General features: G+C 38.0%; 1 protein-coding gene across 1 annotated transcript in view; it reads right to left on the bottom strand.

Moving 5' to 3' along the window:
* LOC107750513 (vacuolar protein sorting-associated protein 13C-like) overlaps positions 1-15570 on the bottom strand; it is a 69560-nt gene that overhangs the window by 27087 nt on the left and 26903 nt on the right. Inside the window, exons 21-53 of the mRNA XM_016565924.1 lie at positions 14933-15047; positions 14687-14823; positions 14469-14601; positions 14277-14394; positions 14071-14206; positions 12778-12859; positions 12529-12629; positions 12159-12312; positions 11976-12055; positions 11801-11860; positions 11287-11437; positions 10852-10968; positions 10646-10749; positions 10397-10564; positions 7914-8218; positions 7525-7672; positions 7301-7409; positions 7092-7216; positions 6833-6989; positions 6657-6736; positions 5043-5102; positions 4780-4933; positions 4559-4678; positions 4049-4152; positions 3033-3200; positions 2653-2957; positions 2301-2448; positions 1951-2101; positions 1725-1852; positions 1466-1626; positions 911-1164; positions 364-581; positions 104-196 (exon numbers count right to left, since the gene is read on the bottom strand). Of these exons, the coding sequence (XP_016421410.1) occupies positions 104-196; positions 364-581; positions 911-1164; positions 1466-1626; positions 1725-1852; positions 1951-2101; positions 2301-2448; positions 2653-2957; positions 3033-3200; positions 4049-4152; positions 4559-4678; positions 4780-4933; positions 5043-5102; positions 6657-6736; positions 6833-6989; positions 7092-7216; positions 7301-7409; positions 7525-7672; positions 7914-8218; positions 10397-10564; positions 10646-10749; positions 10852-10968; positions 11287-11437; positions 11801-11860; positions 11976-12055; positions 12159-12312; positions 12529-12629; positions 12778-12859; positions 14071-14206; positions 14277-14394; positions 14469-14601; positions 14687-14823; positions 14933-15047 (4644 nt within the window). The remainder of the gene's footprint in view (positions 1-103; positions 197-363; positions 582-910; positions 1165-1465; positions 1627-1724; positions 1853-1950; positions 2102-2300; positions 2449-2652; positions 2958-3032; positions 3201-4048; positions 4153-4558; positions 4679-4779; positions 4934-5042; positions 5103-6656; positions 6737-6832; positions 6990-7091; positions 7217-7300; positions 7410-7524; positions 7673-7913; positions 8219-10396; positions 10565-10645; positions 10750-10851; positions 10969-11286; positions 11438-11800; positions 11861-11975; positions 12056-12158; positions 12313-12528; positions 12630-12777; positions 12860-14070; positions 14207-14276; positions 14395-14468; positions 14602-14686; positions 14824-14932; positions 15048-15570) is intronic.

Genomic DNA, 15570 nt, shown 5'->3' with positions numbered 1-15570 from the left:
ATTTTAAAAACATAAAAAAATCTTACCAACCCAAAACTTTTGAAATGCTAGAATACATGTTCCTTTCACAAAAATATTAATATGGCAAAGAGCTAACACCCACTTTCACTATGACCTCCTCTACAGTTACTGAACCAGTTAATGGGGCATTGGTTGGCATTTTGGTCTCAAGTTCAACAGAGCATGGTCTCAGCACCTGCAGTAAAAACAAATTCATGATTTGCAAAGCATTATAGATATTTGCAATTACATAGACTGCAATATATTTTTCACCATGCCTCTTAAAACTAAGCATAAAACTTTATTCCTGTTGTAACAATAGAGTTAAAACAGAAAGACATTAGTAGAAATCAGTAAGCATACGGTGGTCTCGGCTTTGTCACCCTCCGTCCTGATAAAGGGGCAGGCGAGCACTTTGAGGCTTCTGACGTTGGCCTTCATGGCCTGTCCAGTGTCTTCAGACAGGAGGCTAAAATCACACTGGAATGAGGCTACCAGTGCAGGAGCATCTGCCTTCATCAGGTTAGCCACAAACACAACCTCTGGGTCCACCACAACTGCTCGCAGCCTGGTTCTCGGAGCTGAAGTTGATGATAGATAAAATATCAAATAAATTTTTTTTTTCCTGAAATGAAGGGTTCCTACACTTTCTGACCAATTGATTTCCATTCATTTTTCATGACTGTTCCAGCCCTTTCTAAAGACAGACATTGTACGCACAAGCATTTTTAGCTAAAAATACTTTACAACTGATCAGAAAATATATATACTGACTTTAACTATTTCCATAACCTATTTTAATTTATGTTGACTATTCCAGGTCTCGAAATCACATTTTTGAAATTCCCTGACATTTCCTGTTTTTCCTAACTGTGAGAAACAACCATTCTTTTAGCAGTAGCATTCATACCTGCTTTAGGTTCACTCTGGATTTTGGGCTCTGAGACATATTTGAGTGGCAGCTGATTGGATTTGTCTCTCTGTGTAGGTGGACTCGTAGGCAGGGCTTGCACAAAAAAGTCGGCCACAGCCAACAGGAACTCCACGCTAGCACACAAATAGAGCTTCTGCAGCACAGCGACCACGGAGCGCTCATCCGCACTCTGAGAGTATGTCACATCAATCATGGGCTCTGATGTCTCCTCATCACGCCTTCCCAGCATTCTGTGTGGAAAAATAATGTGATCAGACCAGAGGGGTGAGGCCTTGAAATAAGACTGTTATGATTAAGAAAAAAATATGTAAAAAAAAATTGCATGACAGATGCATTTATTTGATGAAAAACAGTTATAGTAAAAACTGTAATATTGTGAAATATTATTACAATTAAAAAACTACTTTCCATTCTAATATATTTAAAAATGCACTTTAACCCTGTGATGGAAAAACTGAATTTTCAGCGACAATTACTACAGTCAGTGTCACAATCACATTAAAAATCGTAATCTAAATATGTGTAAATCACCTGGATGTGACTCTTTGAATACCGCTCCGTCTGTCATCCAGTGTGCATGTGGTGAGGATGGTGGAGACCTCCATGTTACCGTTGCTAAACATTTTGCCTGAAGTCTTCATTTTACACAGCATAAATTCACCTAAACACAACAGCTCCTTATGTACAGAGGGCTAAAGAAAGAGGGAGACAGATATAACACTCACTTTCTTTATCAGTGGACTTGAGTCAGTGTCACTGATATTCATGAATCTGTAGGCTCCATACACACCTGTGCAGGATCATTACTGTAGAGAGTAAGGCCAAGGGACTCCACATTAAAGCTGAATTTGACACTCTCCAGCAGCTCTGTCTCCCTCAGTTTACTTTCAGACAGCTTCTCCACAAGAATCTCAGTGCCTACACAAAACACACACAAATCAAGACCATCCACTGAGTTTTTCCTCTAGGAGAAGGATCACTACACAAAACATCTGTGTGTGTCCGTCTTCCCTCACCAGTCGCTGTACGTGCTCTGACAAGCACACTCTCTTGTTTGAGGGCTGCCTCTGAGCCAATCGGTGTGTCAGATTGAACAATGCTCGCCTCTCCGATGTTCTCCATCAGAATCCGCAGAAGGACAGTCAGGTCATCTTGACTCAGAGCCACCTGGAACGGAGTCAGAAAATGTGAGAACCTTCATTAATTTTCCCACAATCACTCCAACTCTATAATTATATATTATATTAATTATAACCAGATCCCAGAAATGGACCAGCCAAAACTAATTTCCACAGACTTCATTTAAAGTCTGCATGAAATGTGACTTTAAAAGCTGAGAATACGTCCTGACATTATGTGAACAGACCTTCATGGGCTTCAGATCTCCATCCACCTCTATGGCAGCCATCTTCTGGTACCATGATGCCGCCAGGTTACGTTTAACAGACAGAACAAGGTTGACTGGCTCCAACAGTTTTGAACTAGGCTGATTTGAGTCCTGCTCCATGGAAATTCTGAGGAAAACAAACAAAAAAGCATTTATAGGAGGAAACACATATAGAGTTGTATAATGGTGAACTAGAATGTGGGCTTTGAAAATTCATGAATGAATTCTGTTCAGTTAATTATCAGATCTTTAAATGGACACATATTGGATGTAATTATACTTTGAAAAGTAAGTCTGAAAATCCTAGATAAGCTTTGTGGCAGTGGGCTACCTGGACAGTTTTAGCTGTGTGAGCTGTATATCCATATTATCTATGACAGCAGGCAGCGGACGACCTTCCACTGCCAGCAGTGAGAAGCTGTTTCCCACAGTAATGAGACCCAGGTCCGCCTCCACAGCATTATGGGATGTGGAGGACTGAGGGATTATGATAAGGGGGGCCTTCAGCCTGATGTCCATGGCAAGTCTGAAACTCTTTTGAGCGAAATCCCTCACACTGGAAGCTGCTTTCTCTGCTGCCTGAGCCGTGGCGGCACTGACAGCCTCTTTAGCTGCCTGGAAGTTATTACTGAAATTCTGTGGAAAGAAAAAGTAAAAGTAAGCTAGTGTGCTTGAATCAGCAGAGAGGCCATGTGTGCAATTTAAACTCACCAGTAATGACATGACAAATTTGTGAAGGTAGACCACTTGAATACAGCCCACGTTGAGTTTCACTTTGCCATCAACCTTCGAAGTATCTGTATACCCAGCCCCCTCAGTGGCTTTGGGTGTCAGACTCATGCTGAAGCTGAACACCTCATCGCCTACAATGGAGATGGCCTAGAGAACCAAAAATAACCCAAAATAAACAACAGATATTGCAGTTCACTTTACTTTAATGCACTTTTGTTGTACTTTGTTCATACAAAACCCAAAGTAGGGCTGGGCGAAAAAACGATAATGATGATTATCGCAATATTATTATTATTATTCCTCGATAAAACGATAAGAGTTTGATAAATGTTCGATTTAATGTTTAAAACTCATACAGTCAGAATAATTAATTTTACCATATAAAAATTAGGTTGTTACAATTTTTACGTTACTGTTTTTGATAATGAACATAAATTTACATCTGCATCCTAACTCAAGCTACTACTGCTGTCAATTCAAGCTACTGTCAAATGTGCATTTCTAAAAAAAAAGTTAATATCATTAATATTGCAGCCGGCACTGCAAGCTGTGCTGAAGATACACGTCATCAAATTCAGGCAATACAAACCTGCTTCACAATAATATGACTCATTAGAACATGCAGAAACTAAGAAATACATTTTTTCTATTAAGATATTTTTTTTGTTAACGAAATATGACTGGAAAAGTGCAAAAAAAAATCAAAAACGTGAAGTGTTTGTCATGTTCTGACAAAAAGACTAGTTTAAAACCACAAATAACAGTCTGCTTTCTACAATTTTCACTTAGGAGCAAAAGTCTACCTTTAAACTTGAAAGAAATAAAGATTTGAAATTCATTGTGATAATTATCGATATCGACTGATATGATAAATTGTATCGTGATCATTTTTTTTTTGGCCATATCGCCCAGCCCTAAGACAAAGTAGATAGAAATTAAAATGTATAAAGAATAGTAAATGGTTAAAATGTGCTGTAGTGGTATAGCTAGCTTGCCTTCTTGTGAATTGTTTTAGGATCCACATTCATGATGATGAAGTCGCGCAAACGTGTGTACATGTGTGTCTGAGTTCCTTGCATCTTTAGAAAACCGTCCAAACCTAAGGAGAAGATTTATAAAATCAGCTAACCAACAAAACCAGCCTCAGAATAATCAAGAAATAGATACTGTATAAGTAGACCAATACACCATAAAATTAAAACGTTGCTTTATTACAACTATGTCAGAATTATTGCTATAATTCTATATGCTATAATAAAAAGAACAATAATTTTCTATTTGCACTATATTTGGCATATAATATTACATTATATAATTGTTTAATCAAAATAAAAAATAAAATAGTAAATATTTAGTAAATATGTTTTATTATATATTTATATTAAATATTTTAATATCTTAAAGAAGATCCTGCATTATTTTTTATTTTAAAACAGTAGCAGTAATGCAGTAACCTTTATATTATAATAAACAAGTCAATTTTCAAAATAAGAACGCATTCTCACCCTGAATTTTGATGTCTGCCATGTTGCTTTTTTGGTCACAAACCAACACATTAAATGCACCAAGCTGCATGTTCACCATCAGGTCAATGACGTCACCATCAGAGGGAGAACTCAGTGCAGCTGAGACAGAAACAGTCCTTCATTAATTCATTCCTAAACAATGGGCACAAAGTCAATGTTTGTCAGTTTCAGCGATTGTATGTGTGTGTTTGTGTGTTTACTGGATTTAGCTGAGGTAGTTCTCATATCTTCACTCTTTTTGCTCTCTCTCTCAGGTGAGGGCAGACTGCTGTTGGACAGGGCAGCAGACAGGAAGTCCATGGTAGAGAGGAGAGCCTCAGTGTGTAACATCAGGTCTAGAGAGGAGAACACCACCTAAAGACACACACAGGCATGTTAAACCCCTTCAATATGAAGTTCTTTTGAGATTAACGCCTCAATTTCCAAAACAGGCTTTTATTTAACCTTGTTTACAGATGCTTACATTGATCTTCTGCTCAGTATTCTGGTAAAGGCTTGCGAAGTTTGGCCCATTTCGATCAGCCTACAAAGACAGGAATCAAACAAATTTAAGATCTCCACTCATGAGTCCCGGAAGCTCTCAACATCTGCTACATCTTAGTGTCTACACTGTAATTCTAGAATTAATCATGGAGAATCTATAATCTATCACCGTTGTGTCAAATATTACATAGACAACAACTATATATTTAATCAGAACTTGATTAGTATGCATTCATTCATATCTCTAGACTTTTAACAGTACACATGTGCAACAGACACTGCTATCTCATTTGAGAGAAATGGCCCTTAGGAATTAAAAGAAGAGCCAATCCACAAACACTAAAGAGTGCAATGGCTAAAGGCTGGATCTAATTGTCCTGATGTTTTGATCACGATATGAATTCATGTGCTAACCTAAATAAATTGTTAAAATGTAAGAGCTGAAGCCTGTCTAGACATGAAATGTCCTGCCACTAGTCAACTTTAGAATGGATTAAAAGGGTGTTACTTAACACTTAATGCAAGAGGTTTTTAACAAATTTTTTTTGAGTAGGAAGTAGGGTTGGGCAGATAGACAATGCCATCGTCCATCGCCGATGGCTGATAGACATCACGATATTGAGCCGGCATTGTGATCCCCCCCCCCATACCCCCTGCATCCCAATACCGTGTTCGGAAAGAAAATGACGTGTAGGCGGAACCCCTAAAGTGAATAAATACGAGATGGGAGGAAAATATGTATTTCAAAAAAAAATTTCGCAGTTATATCATTGGGTAATTATACTACATATATATTTCGGGCATCAGGGAGCCGCTATTATACCTGGCATTGTGCTTTTGAATGCACGATTGCTTTTCAGTTTCACTTTCGAGATTGCACATACTCTGTTTATACTATGGAGCAGCAGTACTTACCACACATTTTACAAGATTATATGTTTGTCAGTGGTACTGAGGATCTGCAAATCATTCGCCATCATCCTCAGTCATCTCTCCTTACTCTGTTTATGTGGTAAGTGAAATTTTATGTACTGTAATGTAACAGGCAACCGTTACACTGTATCTACACCGGACGCGACAGTTGTCGTGTTGCGCCGCGCCGCATCAGCTAAAGTCGGTCTACACTGGACACGACAAAGCGACCTTTGAAAATCATTTGAAATTTGTGTCAGCACGTCATAAATAGAACGCAGCAGCAGTATACTGTCGGGGATTTGTCGCATCGCATCGCGCCGTATCCAGTGTAGACAGCATCACTGATTATAATGAGTTCTATAGACTGATCTATATATAAAGAATCTCTATTATAGATCAGTGGTTCTATAGTTTTTTTGTCGCGCCACGCCGCTCGCGTCTGGTGTAGACACGGTGTAAGGAATCGTTATTTGTTTTCCCTTATAAGGATTCACGCTTCGGGCACACCCCCTAACTCCACCCCCCACCCCCGCCGATGTCATCTTCCATCGCGATGTTTCACTGTAGACATCGTCCGATGCCAATTTTGTAGACATCGCCCAACACTAGTAGGAAGTTTTATAAATAGTGCTCATTTATAAGCCAAATTACATATTAGTGTAATTCAGAAAGTAGTTACCTGAAAATACTTGACTTCAAGAAGATCTGCTCCTGACTCTGCGGAGGAACTGATTATACAGTGCGGTTCTCCATTTGAATCTGCAAAGAAAAATAAATAAATAAAAAGTTCAAATGAATTTTACGAAAAAAAATGCTGCTTTGTACTGTGAGGTTTCAAAAACAAGTGCTACAAACCAAGGAACTCTAGGCACTTCATGGAGATGTTTTTAATGTATGTTGTGGCCTCCATGTCGTATTTTCGAACTTTGGTGTCAATTCCAAGCTGAGCTACATGGAGAACCAAAAAGGGATACTCTTTCCCATTTTTGGACTTTTTCAACCTTAGCATAACCTACAAAGAGAAAGATACAGGATTCTCAGTTCCCTCCAGATCCACTCCAAATCTGGAGTTATGACTGTAACTGAAAATAAGAACTTAAGAAAGCTTAATCACCTCCTTGATTTCAAAATTGAGCAGCACATTGACAACATTTTCACTGAAAGCACCATTGGTCAATGCAGGTTGACTCCCTGTCCCCACAGGTAGTGTTTCGATCAGTCCTTCATCTACAGCTTCATCTGTGGAGGAAAAGAGGGTAAAATGAAGCCCTTAAAGACAAACTTTAATGGACAAGATTACTGACAGGTTAAACCTTTTCATACTTTTAGCAGAAGCTTTCATTCCCTCCACTGCAGCAGCCCTGCTTCCCTCGCCAATGTTCTCTGCTAAGATTCTCATGAGGACCACAACATCCTCCTGGCCAAGAGCCATCTACAGAAGCCAGAGAATAGCAATCTTTAGTTTTCTCTCCTGAAAATTCTGATTGGGCCCCATTTTAGATTTTAGATTCAACACTTCCACGTCTAAAACGTCATGAGAAACTCACGTTCATTGACTTAAGTACTCCATTGACCTCCATTCCAGGAATTTTGTTGTACCAAGTGGTGGCCAAATTACGCTTGACTAAAAGCTCTAGATTTATGGGCTCCAGAATCTCAACATCTAAATGAGCAGCATCGCGCTTCAGAACAGTCCTGAAGAAACAAGGTCAAAAAAATAAATCAGAAAAAAGAGCTGTCTCTGAATCATTCTGTAGCACCAAACAAGTCGAGACATTTTTGTTAATTGAAATAAAGCTGAAATAAAACATAAATACTGCATTAAAAAAACTTAAATTAAAATTATAAATGTTGCCTTGGAAACTAATTAAAATATATAAGTTGAAGTAAATTAATTTTGAGAATTCTGGGAAAGTTCTCCAGCTTTCTTTACTACCTAGACAGTTTGAGTTGTGTGAGTTTTACATCCATGGTCTCCAAAACTGCAGGCAATGGGAAGTCCTCAGCTGCCAGCAGTGAGAAGCTGTTTCCCACAGTAATGAGACCCAGGTCCACCTCCACAGCATTATGGGATGTGGAGGACTGAGGGATTATGATAAGGGGGGCCTTCAGCCTGATGTCCATGGCAAGTCTGAAGCTCTTCTGAGCGAAATCCCTCACACTGGAAGCTGCTTTCTCTGCGGCCTGAGCCGTGGCGGCACTGAGAGCCTCTTTAGCTGTCTGGAAGTTATCCACAAACATCTATGGAAGACAATCAATAGTTAGTTACAGTTTTGTGTGACTTGACATGGCAGTTTAGTAGAAGTGAGGGAAGGTCTGAATCTAACAGCCTGGAATCCACAGTAGGGAAATTTCATGCAGGGATGTTCTTGTGTTTTAAAACGCCTGAAAGCCGAATTTACAATGAAAAGTTGCAAATTCAGTAGGGGTGAAAAAAGCAGCCCTGGAGTGAAACAGTATTTTTTTTGTGAGAGAAAGTAGGAAAGCTGATGATTATATTGTCTGGGTATGGCTGGTGAGCTGTTTCTATTAAAGGGGTCATATGATGTTGCTAAAAAAAAACAGTATTTTGTGTAATGAAATGTGTTACGTAGGTATGTGGGGGTGTGTTAGAACGAGCCGTTTTAGGTAGGTGTGGCTGACTCTTAACTTTTATAAAGAATATCTCTTTGGATTTGAGACTTTAGTCTTTGCAACTTTACAGATCTTCTTTATGCACCAAGAGCTTGTAACACTCCACAGAGAAAGGAAAAATTGAAATCGCATCATATGACCCCTTTAAGCATGTAGAGTATGGAAGTTAGAACCAGTAAAATCAAGGCATCCATATAGTGCGAAATTCCGTCTCAAATTTCTGTGATTTCTACTTCAATATGTAGTAAGAGTCACGAGCGCACATGCAAATCCACATATTCGCAATCAAGTCATTTAAAAATTCTGTGCCTTATTGCATTCATAAATAACGCTATAGGCTAAACTGCATTACCTAAAGTCCACTTCTTTAACAATATCTAACAGTTAGAACAGTAATATCTCACAGATAAAACTAAGAAATGAATACTAATATCCTCAAGACATCCTTTTAAGAGAAAACAGCATTAAAGCTGCAGTATGAAATTTCTGCAAACCGGACTATAATCAGTTTAGCAACACTGACTCAAGATTTCGGACCTATTTATGAAAAATAAAAGATGGCATAATCCATTGTTTGAAAAACACTTGGACAAGATCTACCTTTTAGGTGATACATAATTCTGTTTGATGCCACTATAGCGGTGCAGAAATTCTAAAATGCAATGCTATAGTAGATAAATATCAGGTATGGGTGTGATCTTATGAAAGTCTTTCTTTTGGTTCTTCGAACTACCTGATTTGATAGGAAAAGCATAATTAAAAAGTCATACCCATTTTAAAAGAGGTTATTATATGTCAGTGGTGCATATAAATGTAATGTAAGCAATATTGAAATATTACTGACAATATTAGTGATCGCAAACTTTAAGACTGCTTCTGTTTAGCTTGAATCTAATGAATTGTTCTTGAATATGCAGCAGAGCTATATATTTCCTATAACCTTCCACTAGAACAGTGGTTCTCAACCCCCCAAGCCACCCCCCACCCTGTTGTTCAACACAATATCTTATGGCCTCCCCATAAGGCAGAGATATTTTTTGTATGTATATGTATACTGTCTTTTTAAAAGTCATTTTTCTTTCTTAGTTAGAATTAAGGCCTTTTTTGTTTTTATACATGAATACGAAAATTTAATACTTTTTCTTTTATTAATTGCATTTTTACAATTATTTTTTAAATTAATTTCTTTTTGAATATGAGAATAAATATGGGAAGTTTGTTGAGGCCCCTAGTGGGCCCAGGATCCCTCGTTAAGAACCACTGCACTAGAAATAAAACAAAAGCAGTCATAAACATTGCTGTGAATGGTGTTAACCTGAATTAATGTTTCCATCTTATTTGAAAAGGATTAACTGTGTGTACAACAAATCCAGTAGAGTTTAATGGGGAGAGGACATATTTCAGTGTGTGCAGAGGTGCATTTGAAAATAAGCTGCAAAGCAAAAAACTTTAATGCTGCATGCCCAAGCCTGTACCTCATCAGCAGTGGGGTATTGATAGCTAAAAGAGTCCTGAAAAGAGGAAGACACAATTAACGAAAACTATGAGGGGAGGGAAAGATGCCAGAGCAAAAAGAAAGGGAGAGACATAAACATCCATACAAAATACAAACGAAAATACAGACACTGAGAAATACAGTTTTTTAAAACGCTGTCCCTGTTTGTTTTGCAATTACCAGTCATTGAGTTTTATCTACTGGTATACATTTTAGATGACTGATTAACACAGACAAAATATGAGTACCGATACAATATGAAAGGTAAGTGGATTTACATGAATTCGTACCAATAAAGACGTAAGGAACTTATGCAGGTAGACGATCTGGATACAGCCAAGTCTCAGGATAACTTTCCCATCCACTTTGGAGGTGTCAGTGTATCCTTCACCTTCAGTGGCCCCAGGATACAATGTCATCTTAAAGCTGAACACCTCTTCTCCAACGATTGACACCGCCTGGTAGTATTCACAAAAACAGAACTGGAGCACAGAAACATGCTTACAAACATACCAAAAACAATATGACTGATCTCTCACCTTCTTATGGATAGTCTTAGGGTCCACATCAAGAACCACAATGTCACGCAGACGGGCAAAAACGTCTGTTTCTTTGGCCTGGACCACCACAGACGCGTCAATGCCTGACATAAATGAAATCAACATGTTTGGTTAACTTGCAGAAAATTAATATATCATTTTAAGATACGCTGACTTTTAAGGACAGACACTTTAGTTTTTTCTACCTTGAACCCGGATGTCAGCAATGTTGCTTCTGTCATCACAAACAGCCACTCTGAAAGAGCAGAGTACGGCAGACAGCTTAAAGTTCACAACACCAGAGTCCTTCGAACCCTTAGACACTAACAAAACATAGACACTCCAGTTAAAACACTCAAACAACACATAATGTGACAATCTAAAAACAGTAGTGTCTGCAACATGCATTAACACAAGCAAAACAGATATTGTTTCAGACCCCTGTTAGTACATGGCATGTCAAGACCAGTGCAAAGGTCAAGAAAAAAACATTAGTTACCCAAGAAAAAACCTACAAAGCAGAGACAAGGACAACATGGATGCATGAGCAATATTCAGGGTCTACCCAATAATTTGACATCAAACAAAAACAATTTGTTTTCACAGATTTTCAACATAAAAGGCGTATGTGTTATTCACACCCGTCTTCCCTGCTGCTGCTCTCTCAGCCCGTCTCTTGGTTTCTCTGTCTTTTGAAGCTGTGAGGTCTTGTGGTATTGCTGAATTCATGTAGTTGATGGAAGACAGCAAAGCTTTAGTGTGCAGCAGGAAGTCCAGTGAGGAAAACTCCACCTGTGAAAAGAAGTAAATCAATTACTTAATTTTGATTTCTGATAAAACTTTCCAATAAAAAACGTTTTTTTCAAATGAAACATTATTCAAAATTCAAATTAAAAAGACTAATAATGTAATTTTAAGAATACAATAAAATTAGATTTTGTGCATGTGTGTATACAGTATATATATATATATATACACACACATACTAAAATATGTTTATAAAAATATGTTTGTAATCAAAATATTTTTTTTTGACATTTTTTAATTTAAAAATAGTAGAATAATTGAATTAATAAATATATTGAATGAGCAAGTAAACAAATAAATTCTAGGATTACTGCTATTCATTATTAGGAACTATAAACTTAAACATACCTTCAGTGCTTGTTCTGTATTATTAAATATGGTGTGGAAGCTGGGTCCATTAACATCAGCCTGAAGGACATAAAAAAGGCCATGCAGACCAGCACAAATTAAACCATTCAGCTAAAACAACTCATTTAAGAGAGTCCTTTATAGAGTGTTTGATAAGCAAAATGCTCATGTTTACTTTGATGTACTCCACTTTCAATAGATCAGAGCCATGCTTGTCTGAAGAGGTAATTAGATGAAGTGGCTGATTTTGCGCATCTGAAACACATACACACAAGAATGAGAGCAACGGTATCCCTGAAAAAACATGAAGTACTTCAAACAACAAAACCTTGATCACACTTTGTGTGCGTGCGTGTACCTTTTATCTCGCAGTAGTCCAGGCTGATCTTGCGCAGGTAAGATGTGACGGTGAGATCAAAGGTCCGTATCTTGCCCTCTGCACCCAGTTGAGACACATTGAAAGCCAATACGACATCCTCCTGAGCGGCCTGCCTCGTAAGCTCCAACAACACCTACACACACACACACACATATATAGACACATATACATCACTTCACACTAAAACACACAATGGTCCACACAAACACGAACAGGAATCATACACAAAATAATTGTCATCAACTGATGGAATGCTGAATGATTCTTTAATGAAATGTGGGGCTCTTGCGCCCAACTGATGACGAATGGTTGTGGCATGGTGTGAACAAAGTGATGAAGAAGAACGTACTGCTTTGACTTCAAACTGAAACTGCACTTCGGTCAGTTCCTCTAAGGTTGATCTGAGAGAGTCTTCATCTGCAGACTTCTCACTGGTGTCTTCTTCAGAGTCTAAACACACATGTACAACATAAACTGTGTGCATACATAAACTGTGAGAAAATGTGTATAATTATATGAATAGTGTCAATTAAAAACAAAAGACTTGTGTGGTATTCTTTTTTTTGTTTGTCTGAAATTAAGTGGGAGCAATTCTGACCTGATTCCACTGTATAGGACAGAACTGTGGGGTCTAAACCCAAAACCTTTGGCCTGGCATCAGACAGCGGCATCCCCAAAACCTTCAGAAAAATATCATCATTATTATACAAACAACAGGAAATTATATGGTATGTCATTTTCTCACTCTGTTTACTTCCTGTACATATGCAGAAAGCTTTCTTTCATATGCAATAAATGCTTTTTTTGCATTTGAGTCAATTGGTAAAATTTTTGTAAGAAAGCATTTTAGGGAGAAATTTACTTTTAACTATTTTATTTCTCATAGTTTTCCAACAAATTTACATTACTGTTCAAAAGATTGGGGTTAGATTTTTTTAATGTTTTTGAAAGACGTCGATTACGCTTTGAATACAGTATAAACAGTAAAAATGTTAAAATATTATTACAATTTAAATACAATTTTATTTTAATACATGTACGGTAATTTATTCCTGTAAAGGTAAAGCTGAATTTTCAGCAGCCATTATTCCAGTCTTCAATCAATCTAATAATCATGATACTCTAATAATCATTCTGATGCAGTGTCAAGAAAAATTTCTTATTATCATCAATGATCATATTTCTGTGGGAGCTGTGATATATATACATTTTTGAGGATTCTTTGATGAATAGAAAGTTCAAAAGAACAGCATTTATTTCAAATAGATATTTTTTGTAACATTATACATGTCTTTACAGTCATTTTTATTAATGTATTGCAGCCTTGCTGAATAAATGTTTTCAGTAAGTACTCAAAAGTAATTTCTTAAAACAAAATCTTACTGATCACAAACTTTTGAATGGTAGATATTTATTTAAATGTTCTGGATAATATCTAGAACATCCTTTAACATTTGCTTCGCAAAGTAAACTAGTAAGGGCTTTTTCTTGCTTGTTGAGGCAGTAAGTTCACTAATAAGATACAGTACAGGGCTCATTGGGTAGAGAGACAGTGATGCTGATTGTGGATAATGTCTTTCCTGAGTTGTGTAATCTGTGGAGACTGAAGCTGCACTGTCACGCTCAAAGAGCAAGTTCAGGAACGAAATATAAAAGCAAGCAGCACTTCAGACTTATTAAAGCAATAAGTACATTGCGATTAGATTTACGGGCTTGAAATATTCATGGCTTTAAAAAAAAACAAAAAAAAAACAACAGCAATGACAATAGTATCAAATACCTGTGGCGTCCTACCAGGAAACTACCATTCATGAGTCATGACTTATTAAGTGAGAGAGGAAGCAACACATCAGCCAATACAGAGAGATTGTGTTTCTTTGTGTTTTCTGACCTTTTCTGTGGGGGTGCTAGGGGGGCTTGAGGTAGTCTGAGGGAGAGGAATACTGTCCACCAGCTCCAGAACACCCTGGATCTTCTGATCAGAAATCTTCACATGAAGTAAGGGCAGCTCCCCTGATACTTTGAACCTGGAAATGAACAGACCTTAGTGCATGTATGAGGATTAAGAGAGAGACGCGGCAGAGAGCGAGCGCTAACCTGGGCATACGGGAATCTTTTTCCACCATACATTTAGCAAGTTGAAGTGTGACGTCCATCGGTTGCAGGATGTGCTGATGGGTGAAGCCTTTAACACGAGCATTTTTCCATTTCTCTCCTTCAAAAAGAGCCGCCGTTAGAATTTGTTTGTGCAGACAGTTTAGTTTCTTCCCTGTGTTGCATTGTGTTTACCTGATTTGCTGTAGAGTATCTGGACACTGCGGAGCTCCAAGGAATATCTTTCATAGGCTCTATCCATGATTTCCTCTAGCGATGAGAAACTGGCAGATACCTGCTGATGGCTGCCCTGGTCTACACTGTTCAACTACATGCACACACATATATTTACAGTCAGACGTTATTGACAGAAACAGTTCCCTCTTAAATATGTTTTTCCTTCCCTCCCTCACCTGCAGGTAACCAAAATCAACGATCATGAGGTCTGATTTGCTATCATAGAATCCAGACTTGGGAAGCAGCAGGTAGGAGGGTTTTAGATCGATCCTCAAGTCCAGCACCTTACGTGTCTCAATAATGTGAGACAACCCTGGGTTCAGATAAAGACAAAGGGGAAGTGTTAAAGATGACCACTCACATACTCATTCTCAATGTGACAACATTTCTGTGGGGATGATGGGAAATGAGGAGAGGGTTACCACTGGCTGTCTTCTCTTTGATCTCCTCAAGTTTGCTGAGTGTTGCTGAGGTGATGACCTCCAGATCAACTCTTTTTCCCATCTTAAAGAATTCTGTGATGCTGATGACAGTCAGCTACAGAACAGACAAACGAACAGTAAATATTTTGAAGTAATTTTTAGTCTAAAGCCCTATTCGGACGGTAATTGTTTCTCGCAAGTGATTTTCACCATTTACAGGGGGTAGTTGGTGATTTTTATGCCGTCCGAATCCAGGATGTCGGTGTTTTTATGTCGGTGTACCACTCCCGTAAAAATCCCCGGCCGAATTACCTACTGTTTTTTGACAAACACCAAGGTCGTGTGGTAATTTAATTGCCGTTCGAATCCACATCTCTGAGTTTACGAGAAGAAATCGATTCAAAATTCAGTGTTTAAACCCTTTTTGAGCATTCCTGAACACCGTAAGGTAACATTGTATAGAGTAATTTGCATACATATTTATTTCTGAAATGCTGGAAAGTATTTAAAAGAACAATATTTCATAACTGCTCCACCACAGCGACTGGGAGCAGAAAGAGAAGAAAAGCACATAAACATTCGAAATGGGTCTTTATTATGGCAGCAGCAGGTATGCAATACAATTTTAAAATGTGTAT

This window comes from Sinocyclocheilus rhinocerous, unplaced genomic scaffold, assembly GCF_001515625.1.
Source record: "Sinocyclocheilus rhinocerous isolate Xijiao unplaced genomic scaffold, SAMN03320098_v1.1 scaffold19, whole genome shotgun sequence".
Classification (NCBI taxonomy): domain Eukaryota; kingdom Metazoa; phylum Chordata; class Actinopteri; order Cypriniformes; family Cyprinidae; genus Sinocyclocheilus; species Sinocyclocheilus rhinocerous.
Note: the sequence above shows the minus strand (reverse complement) of the source record. Positions and strands in the feature narration are given on the sequence as shown.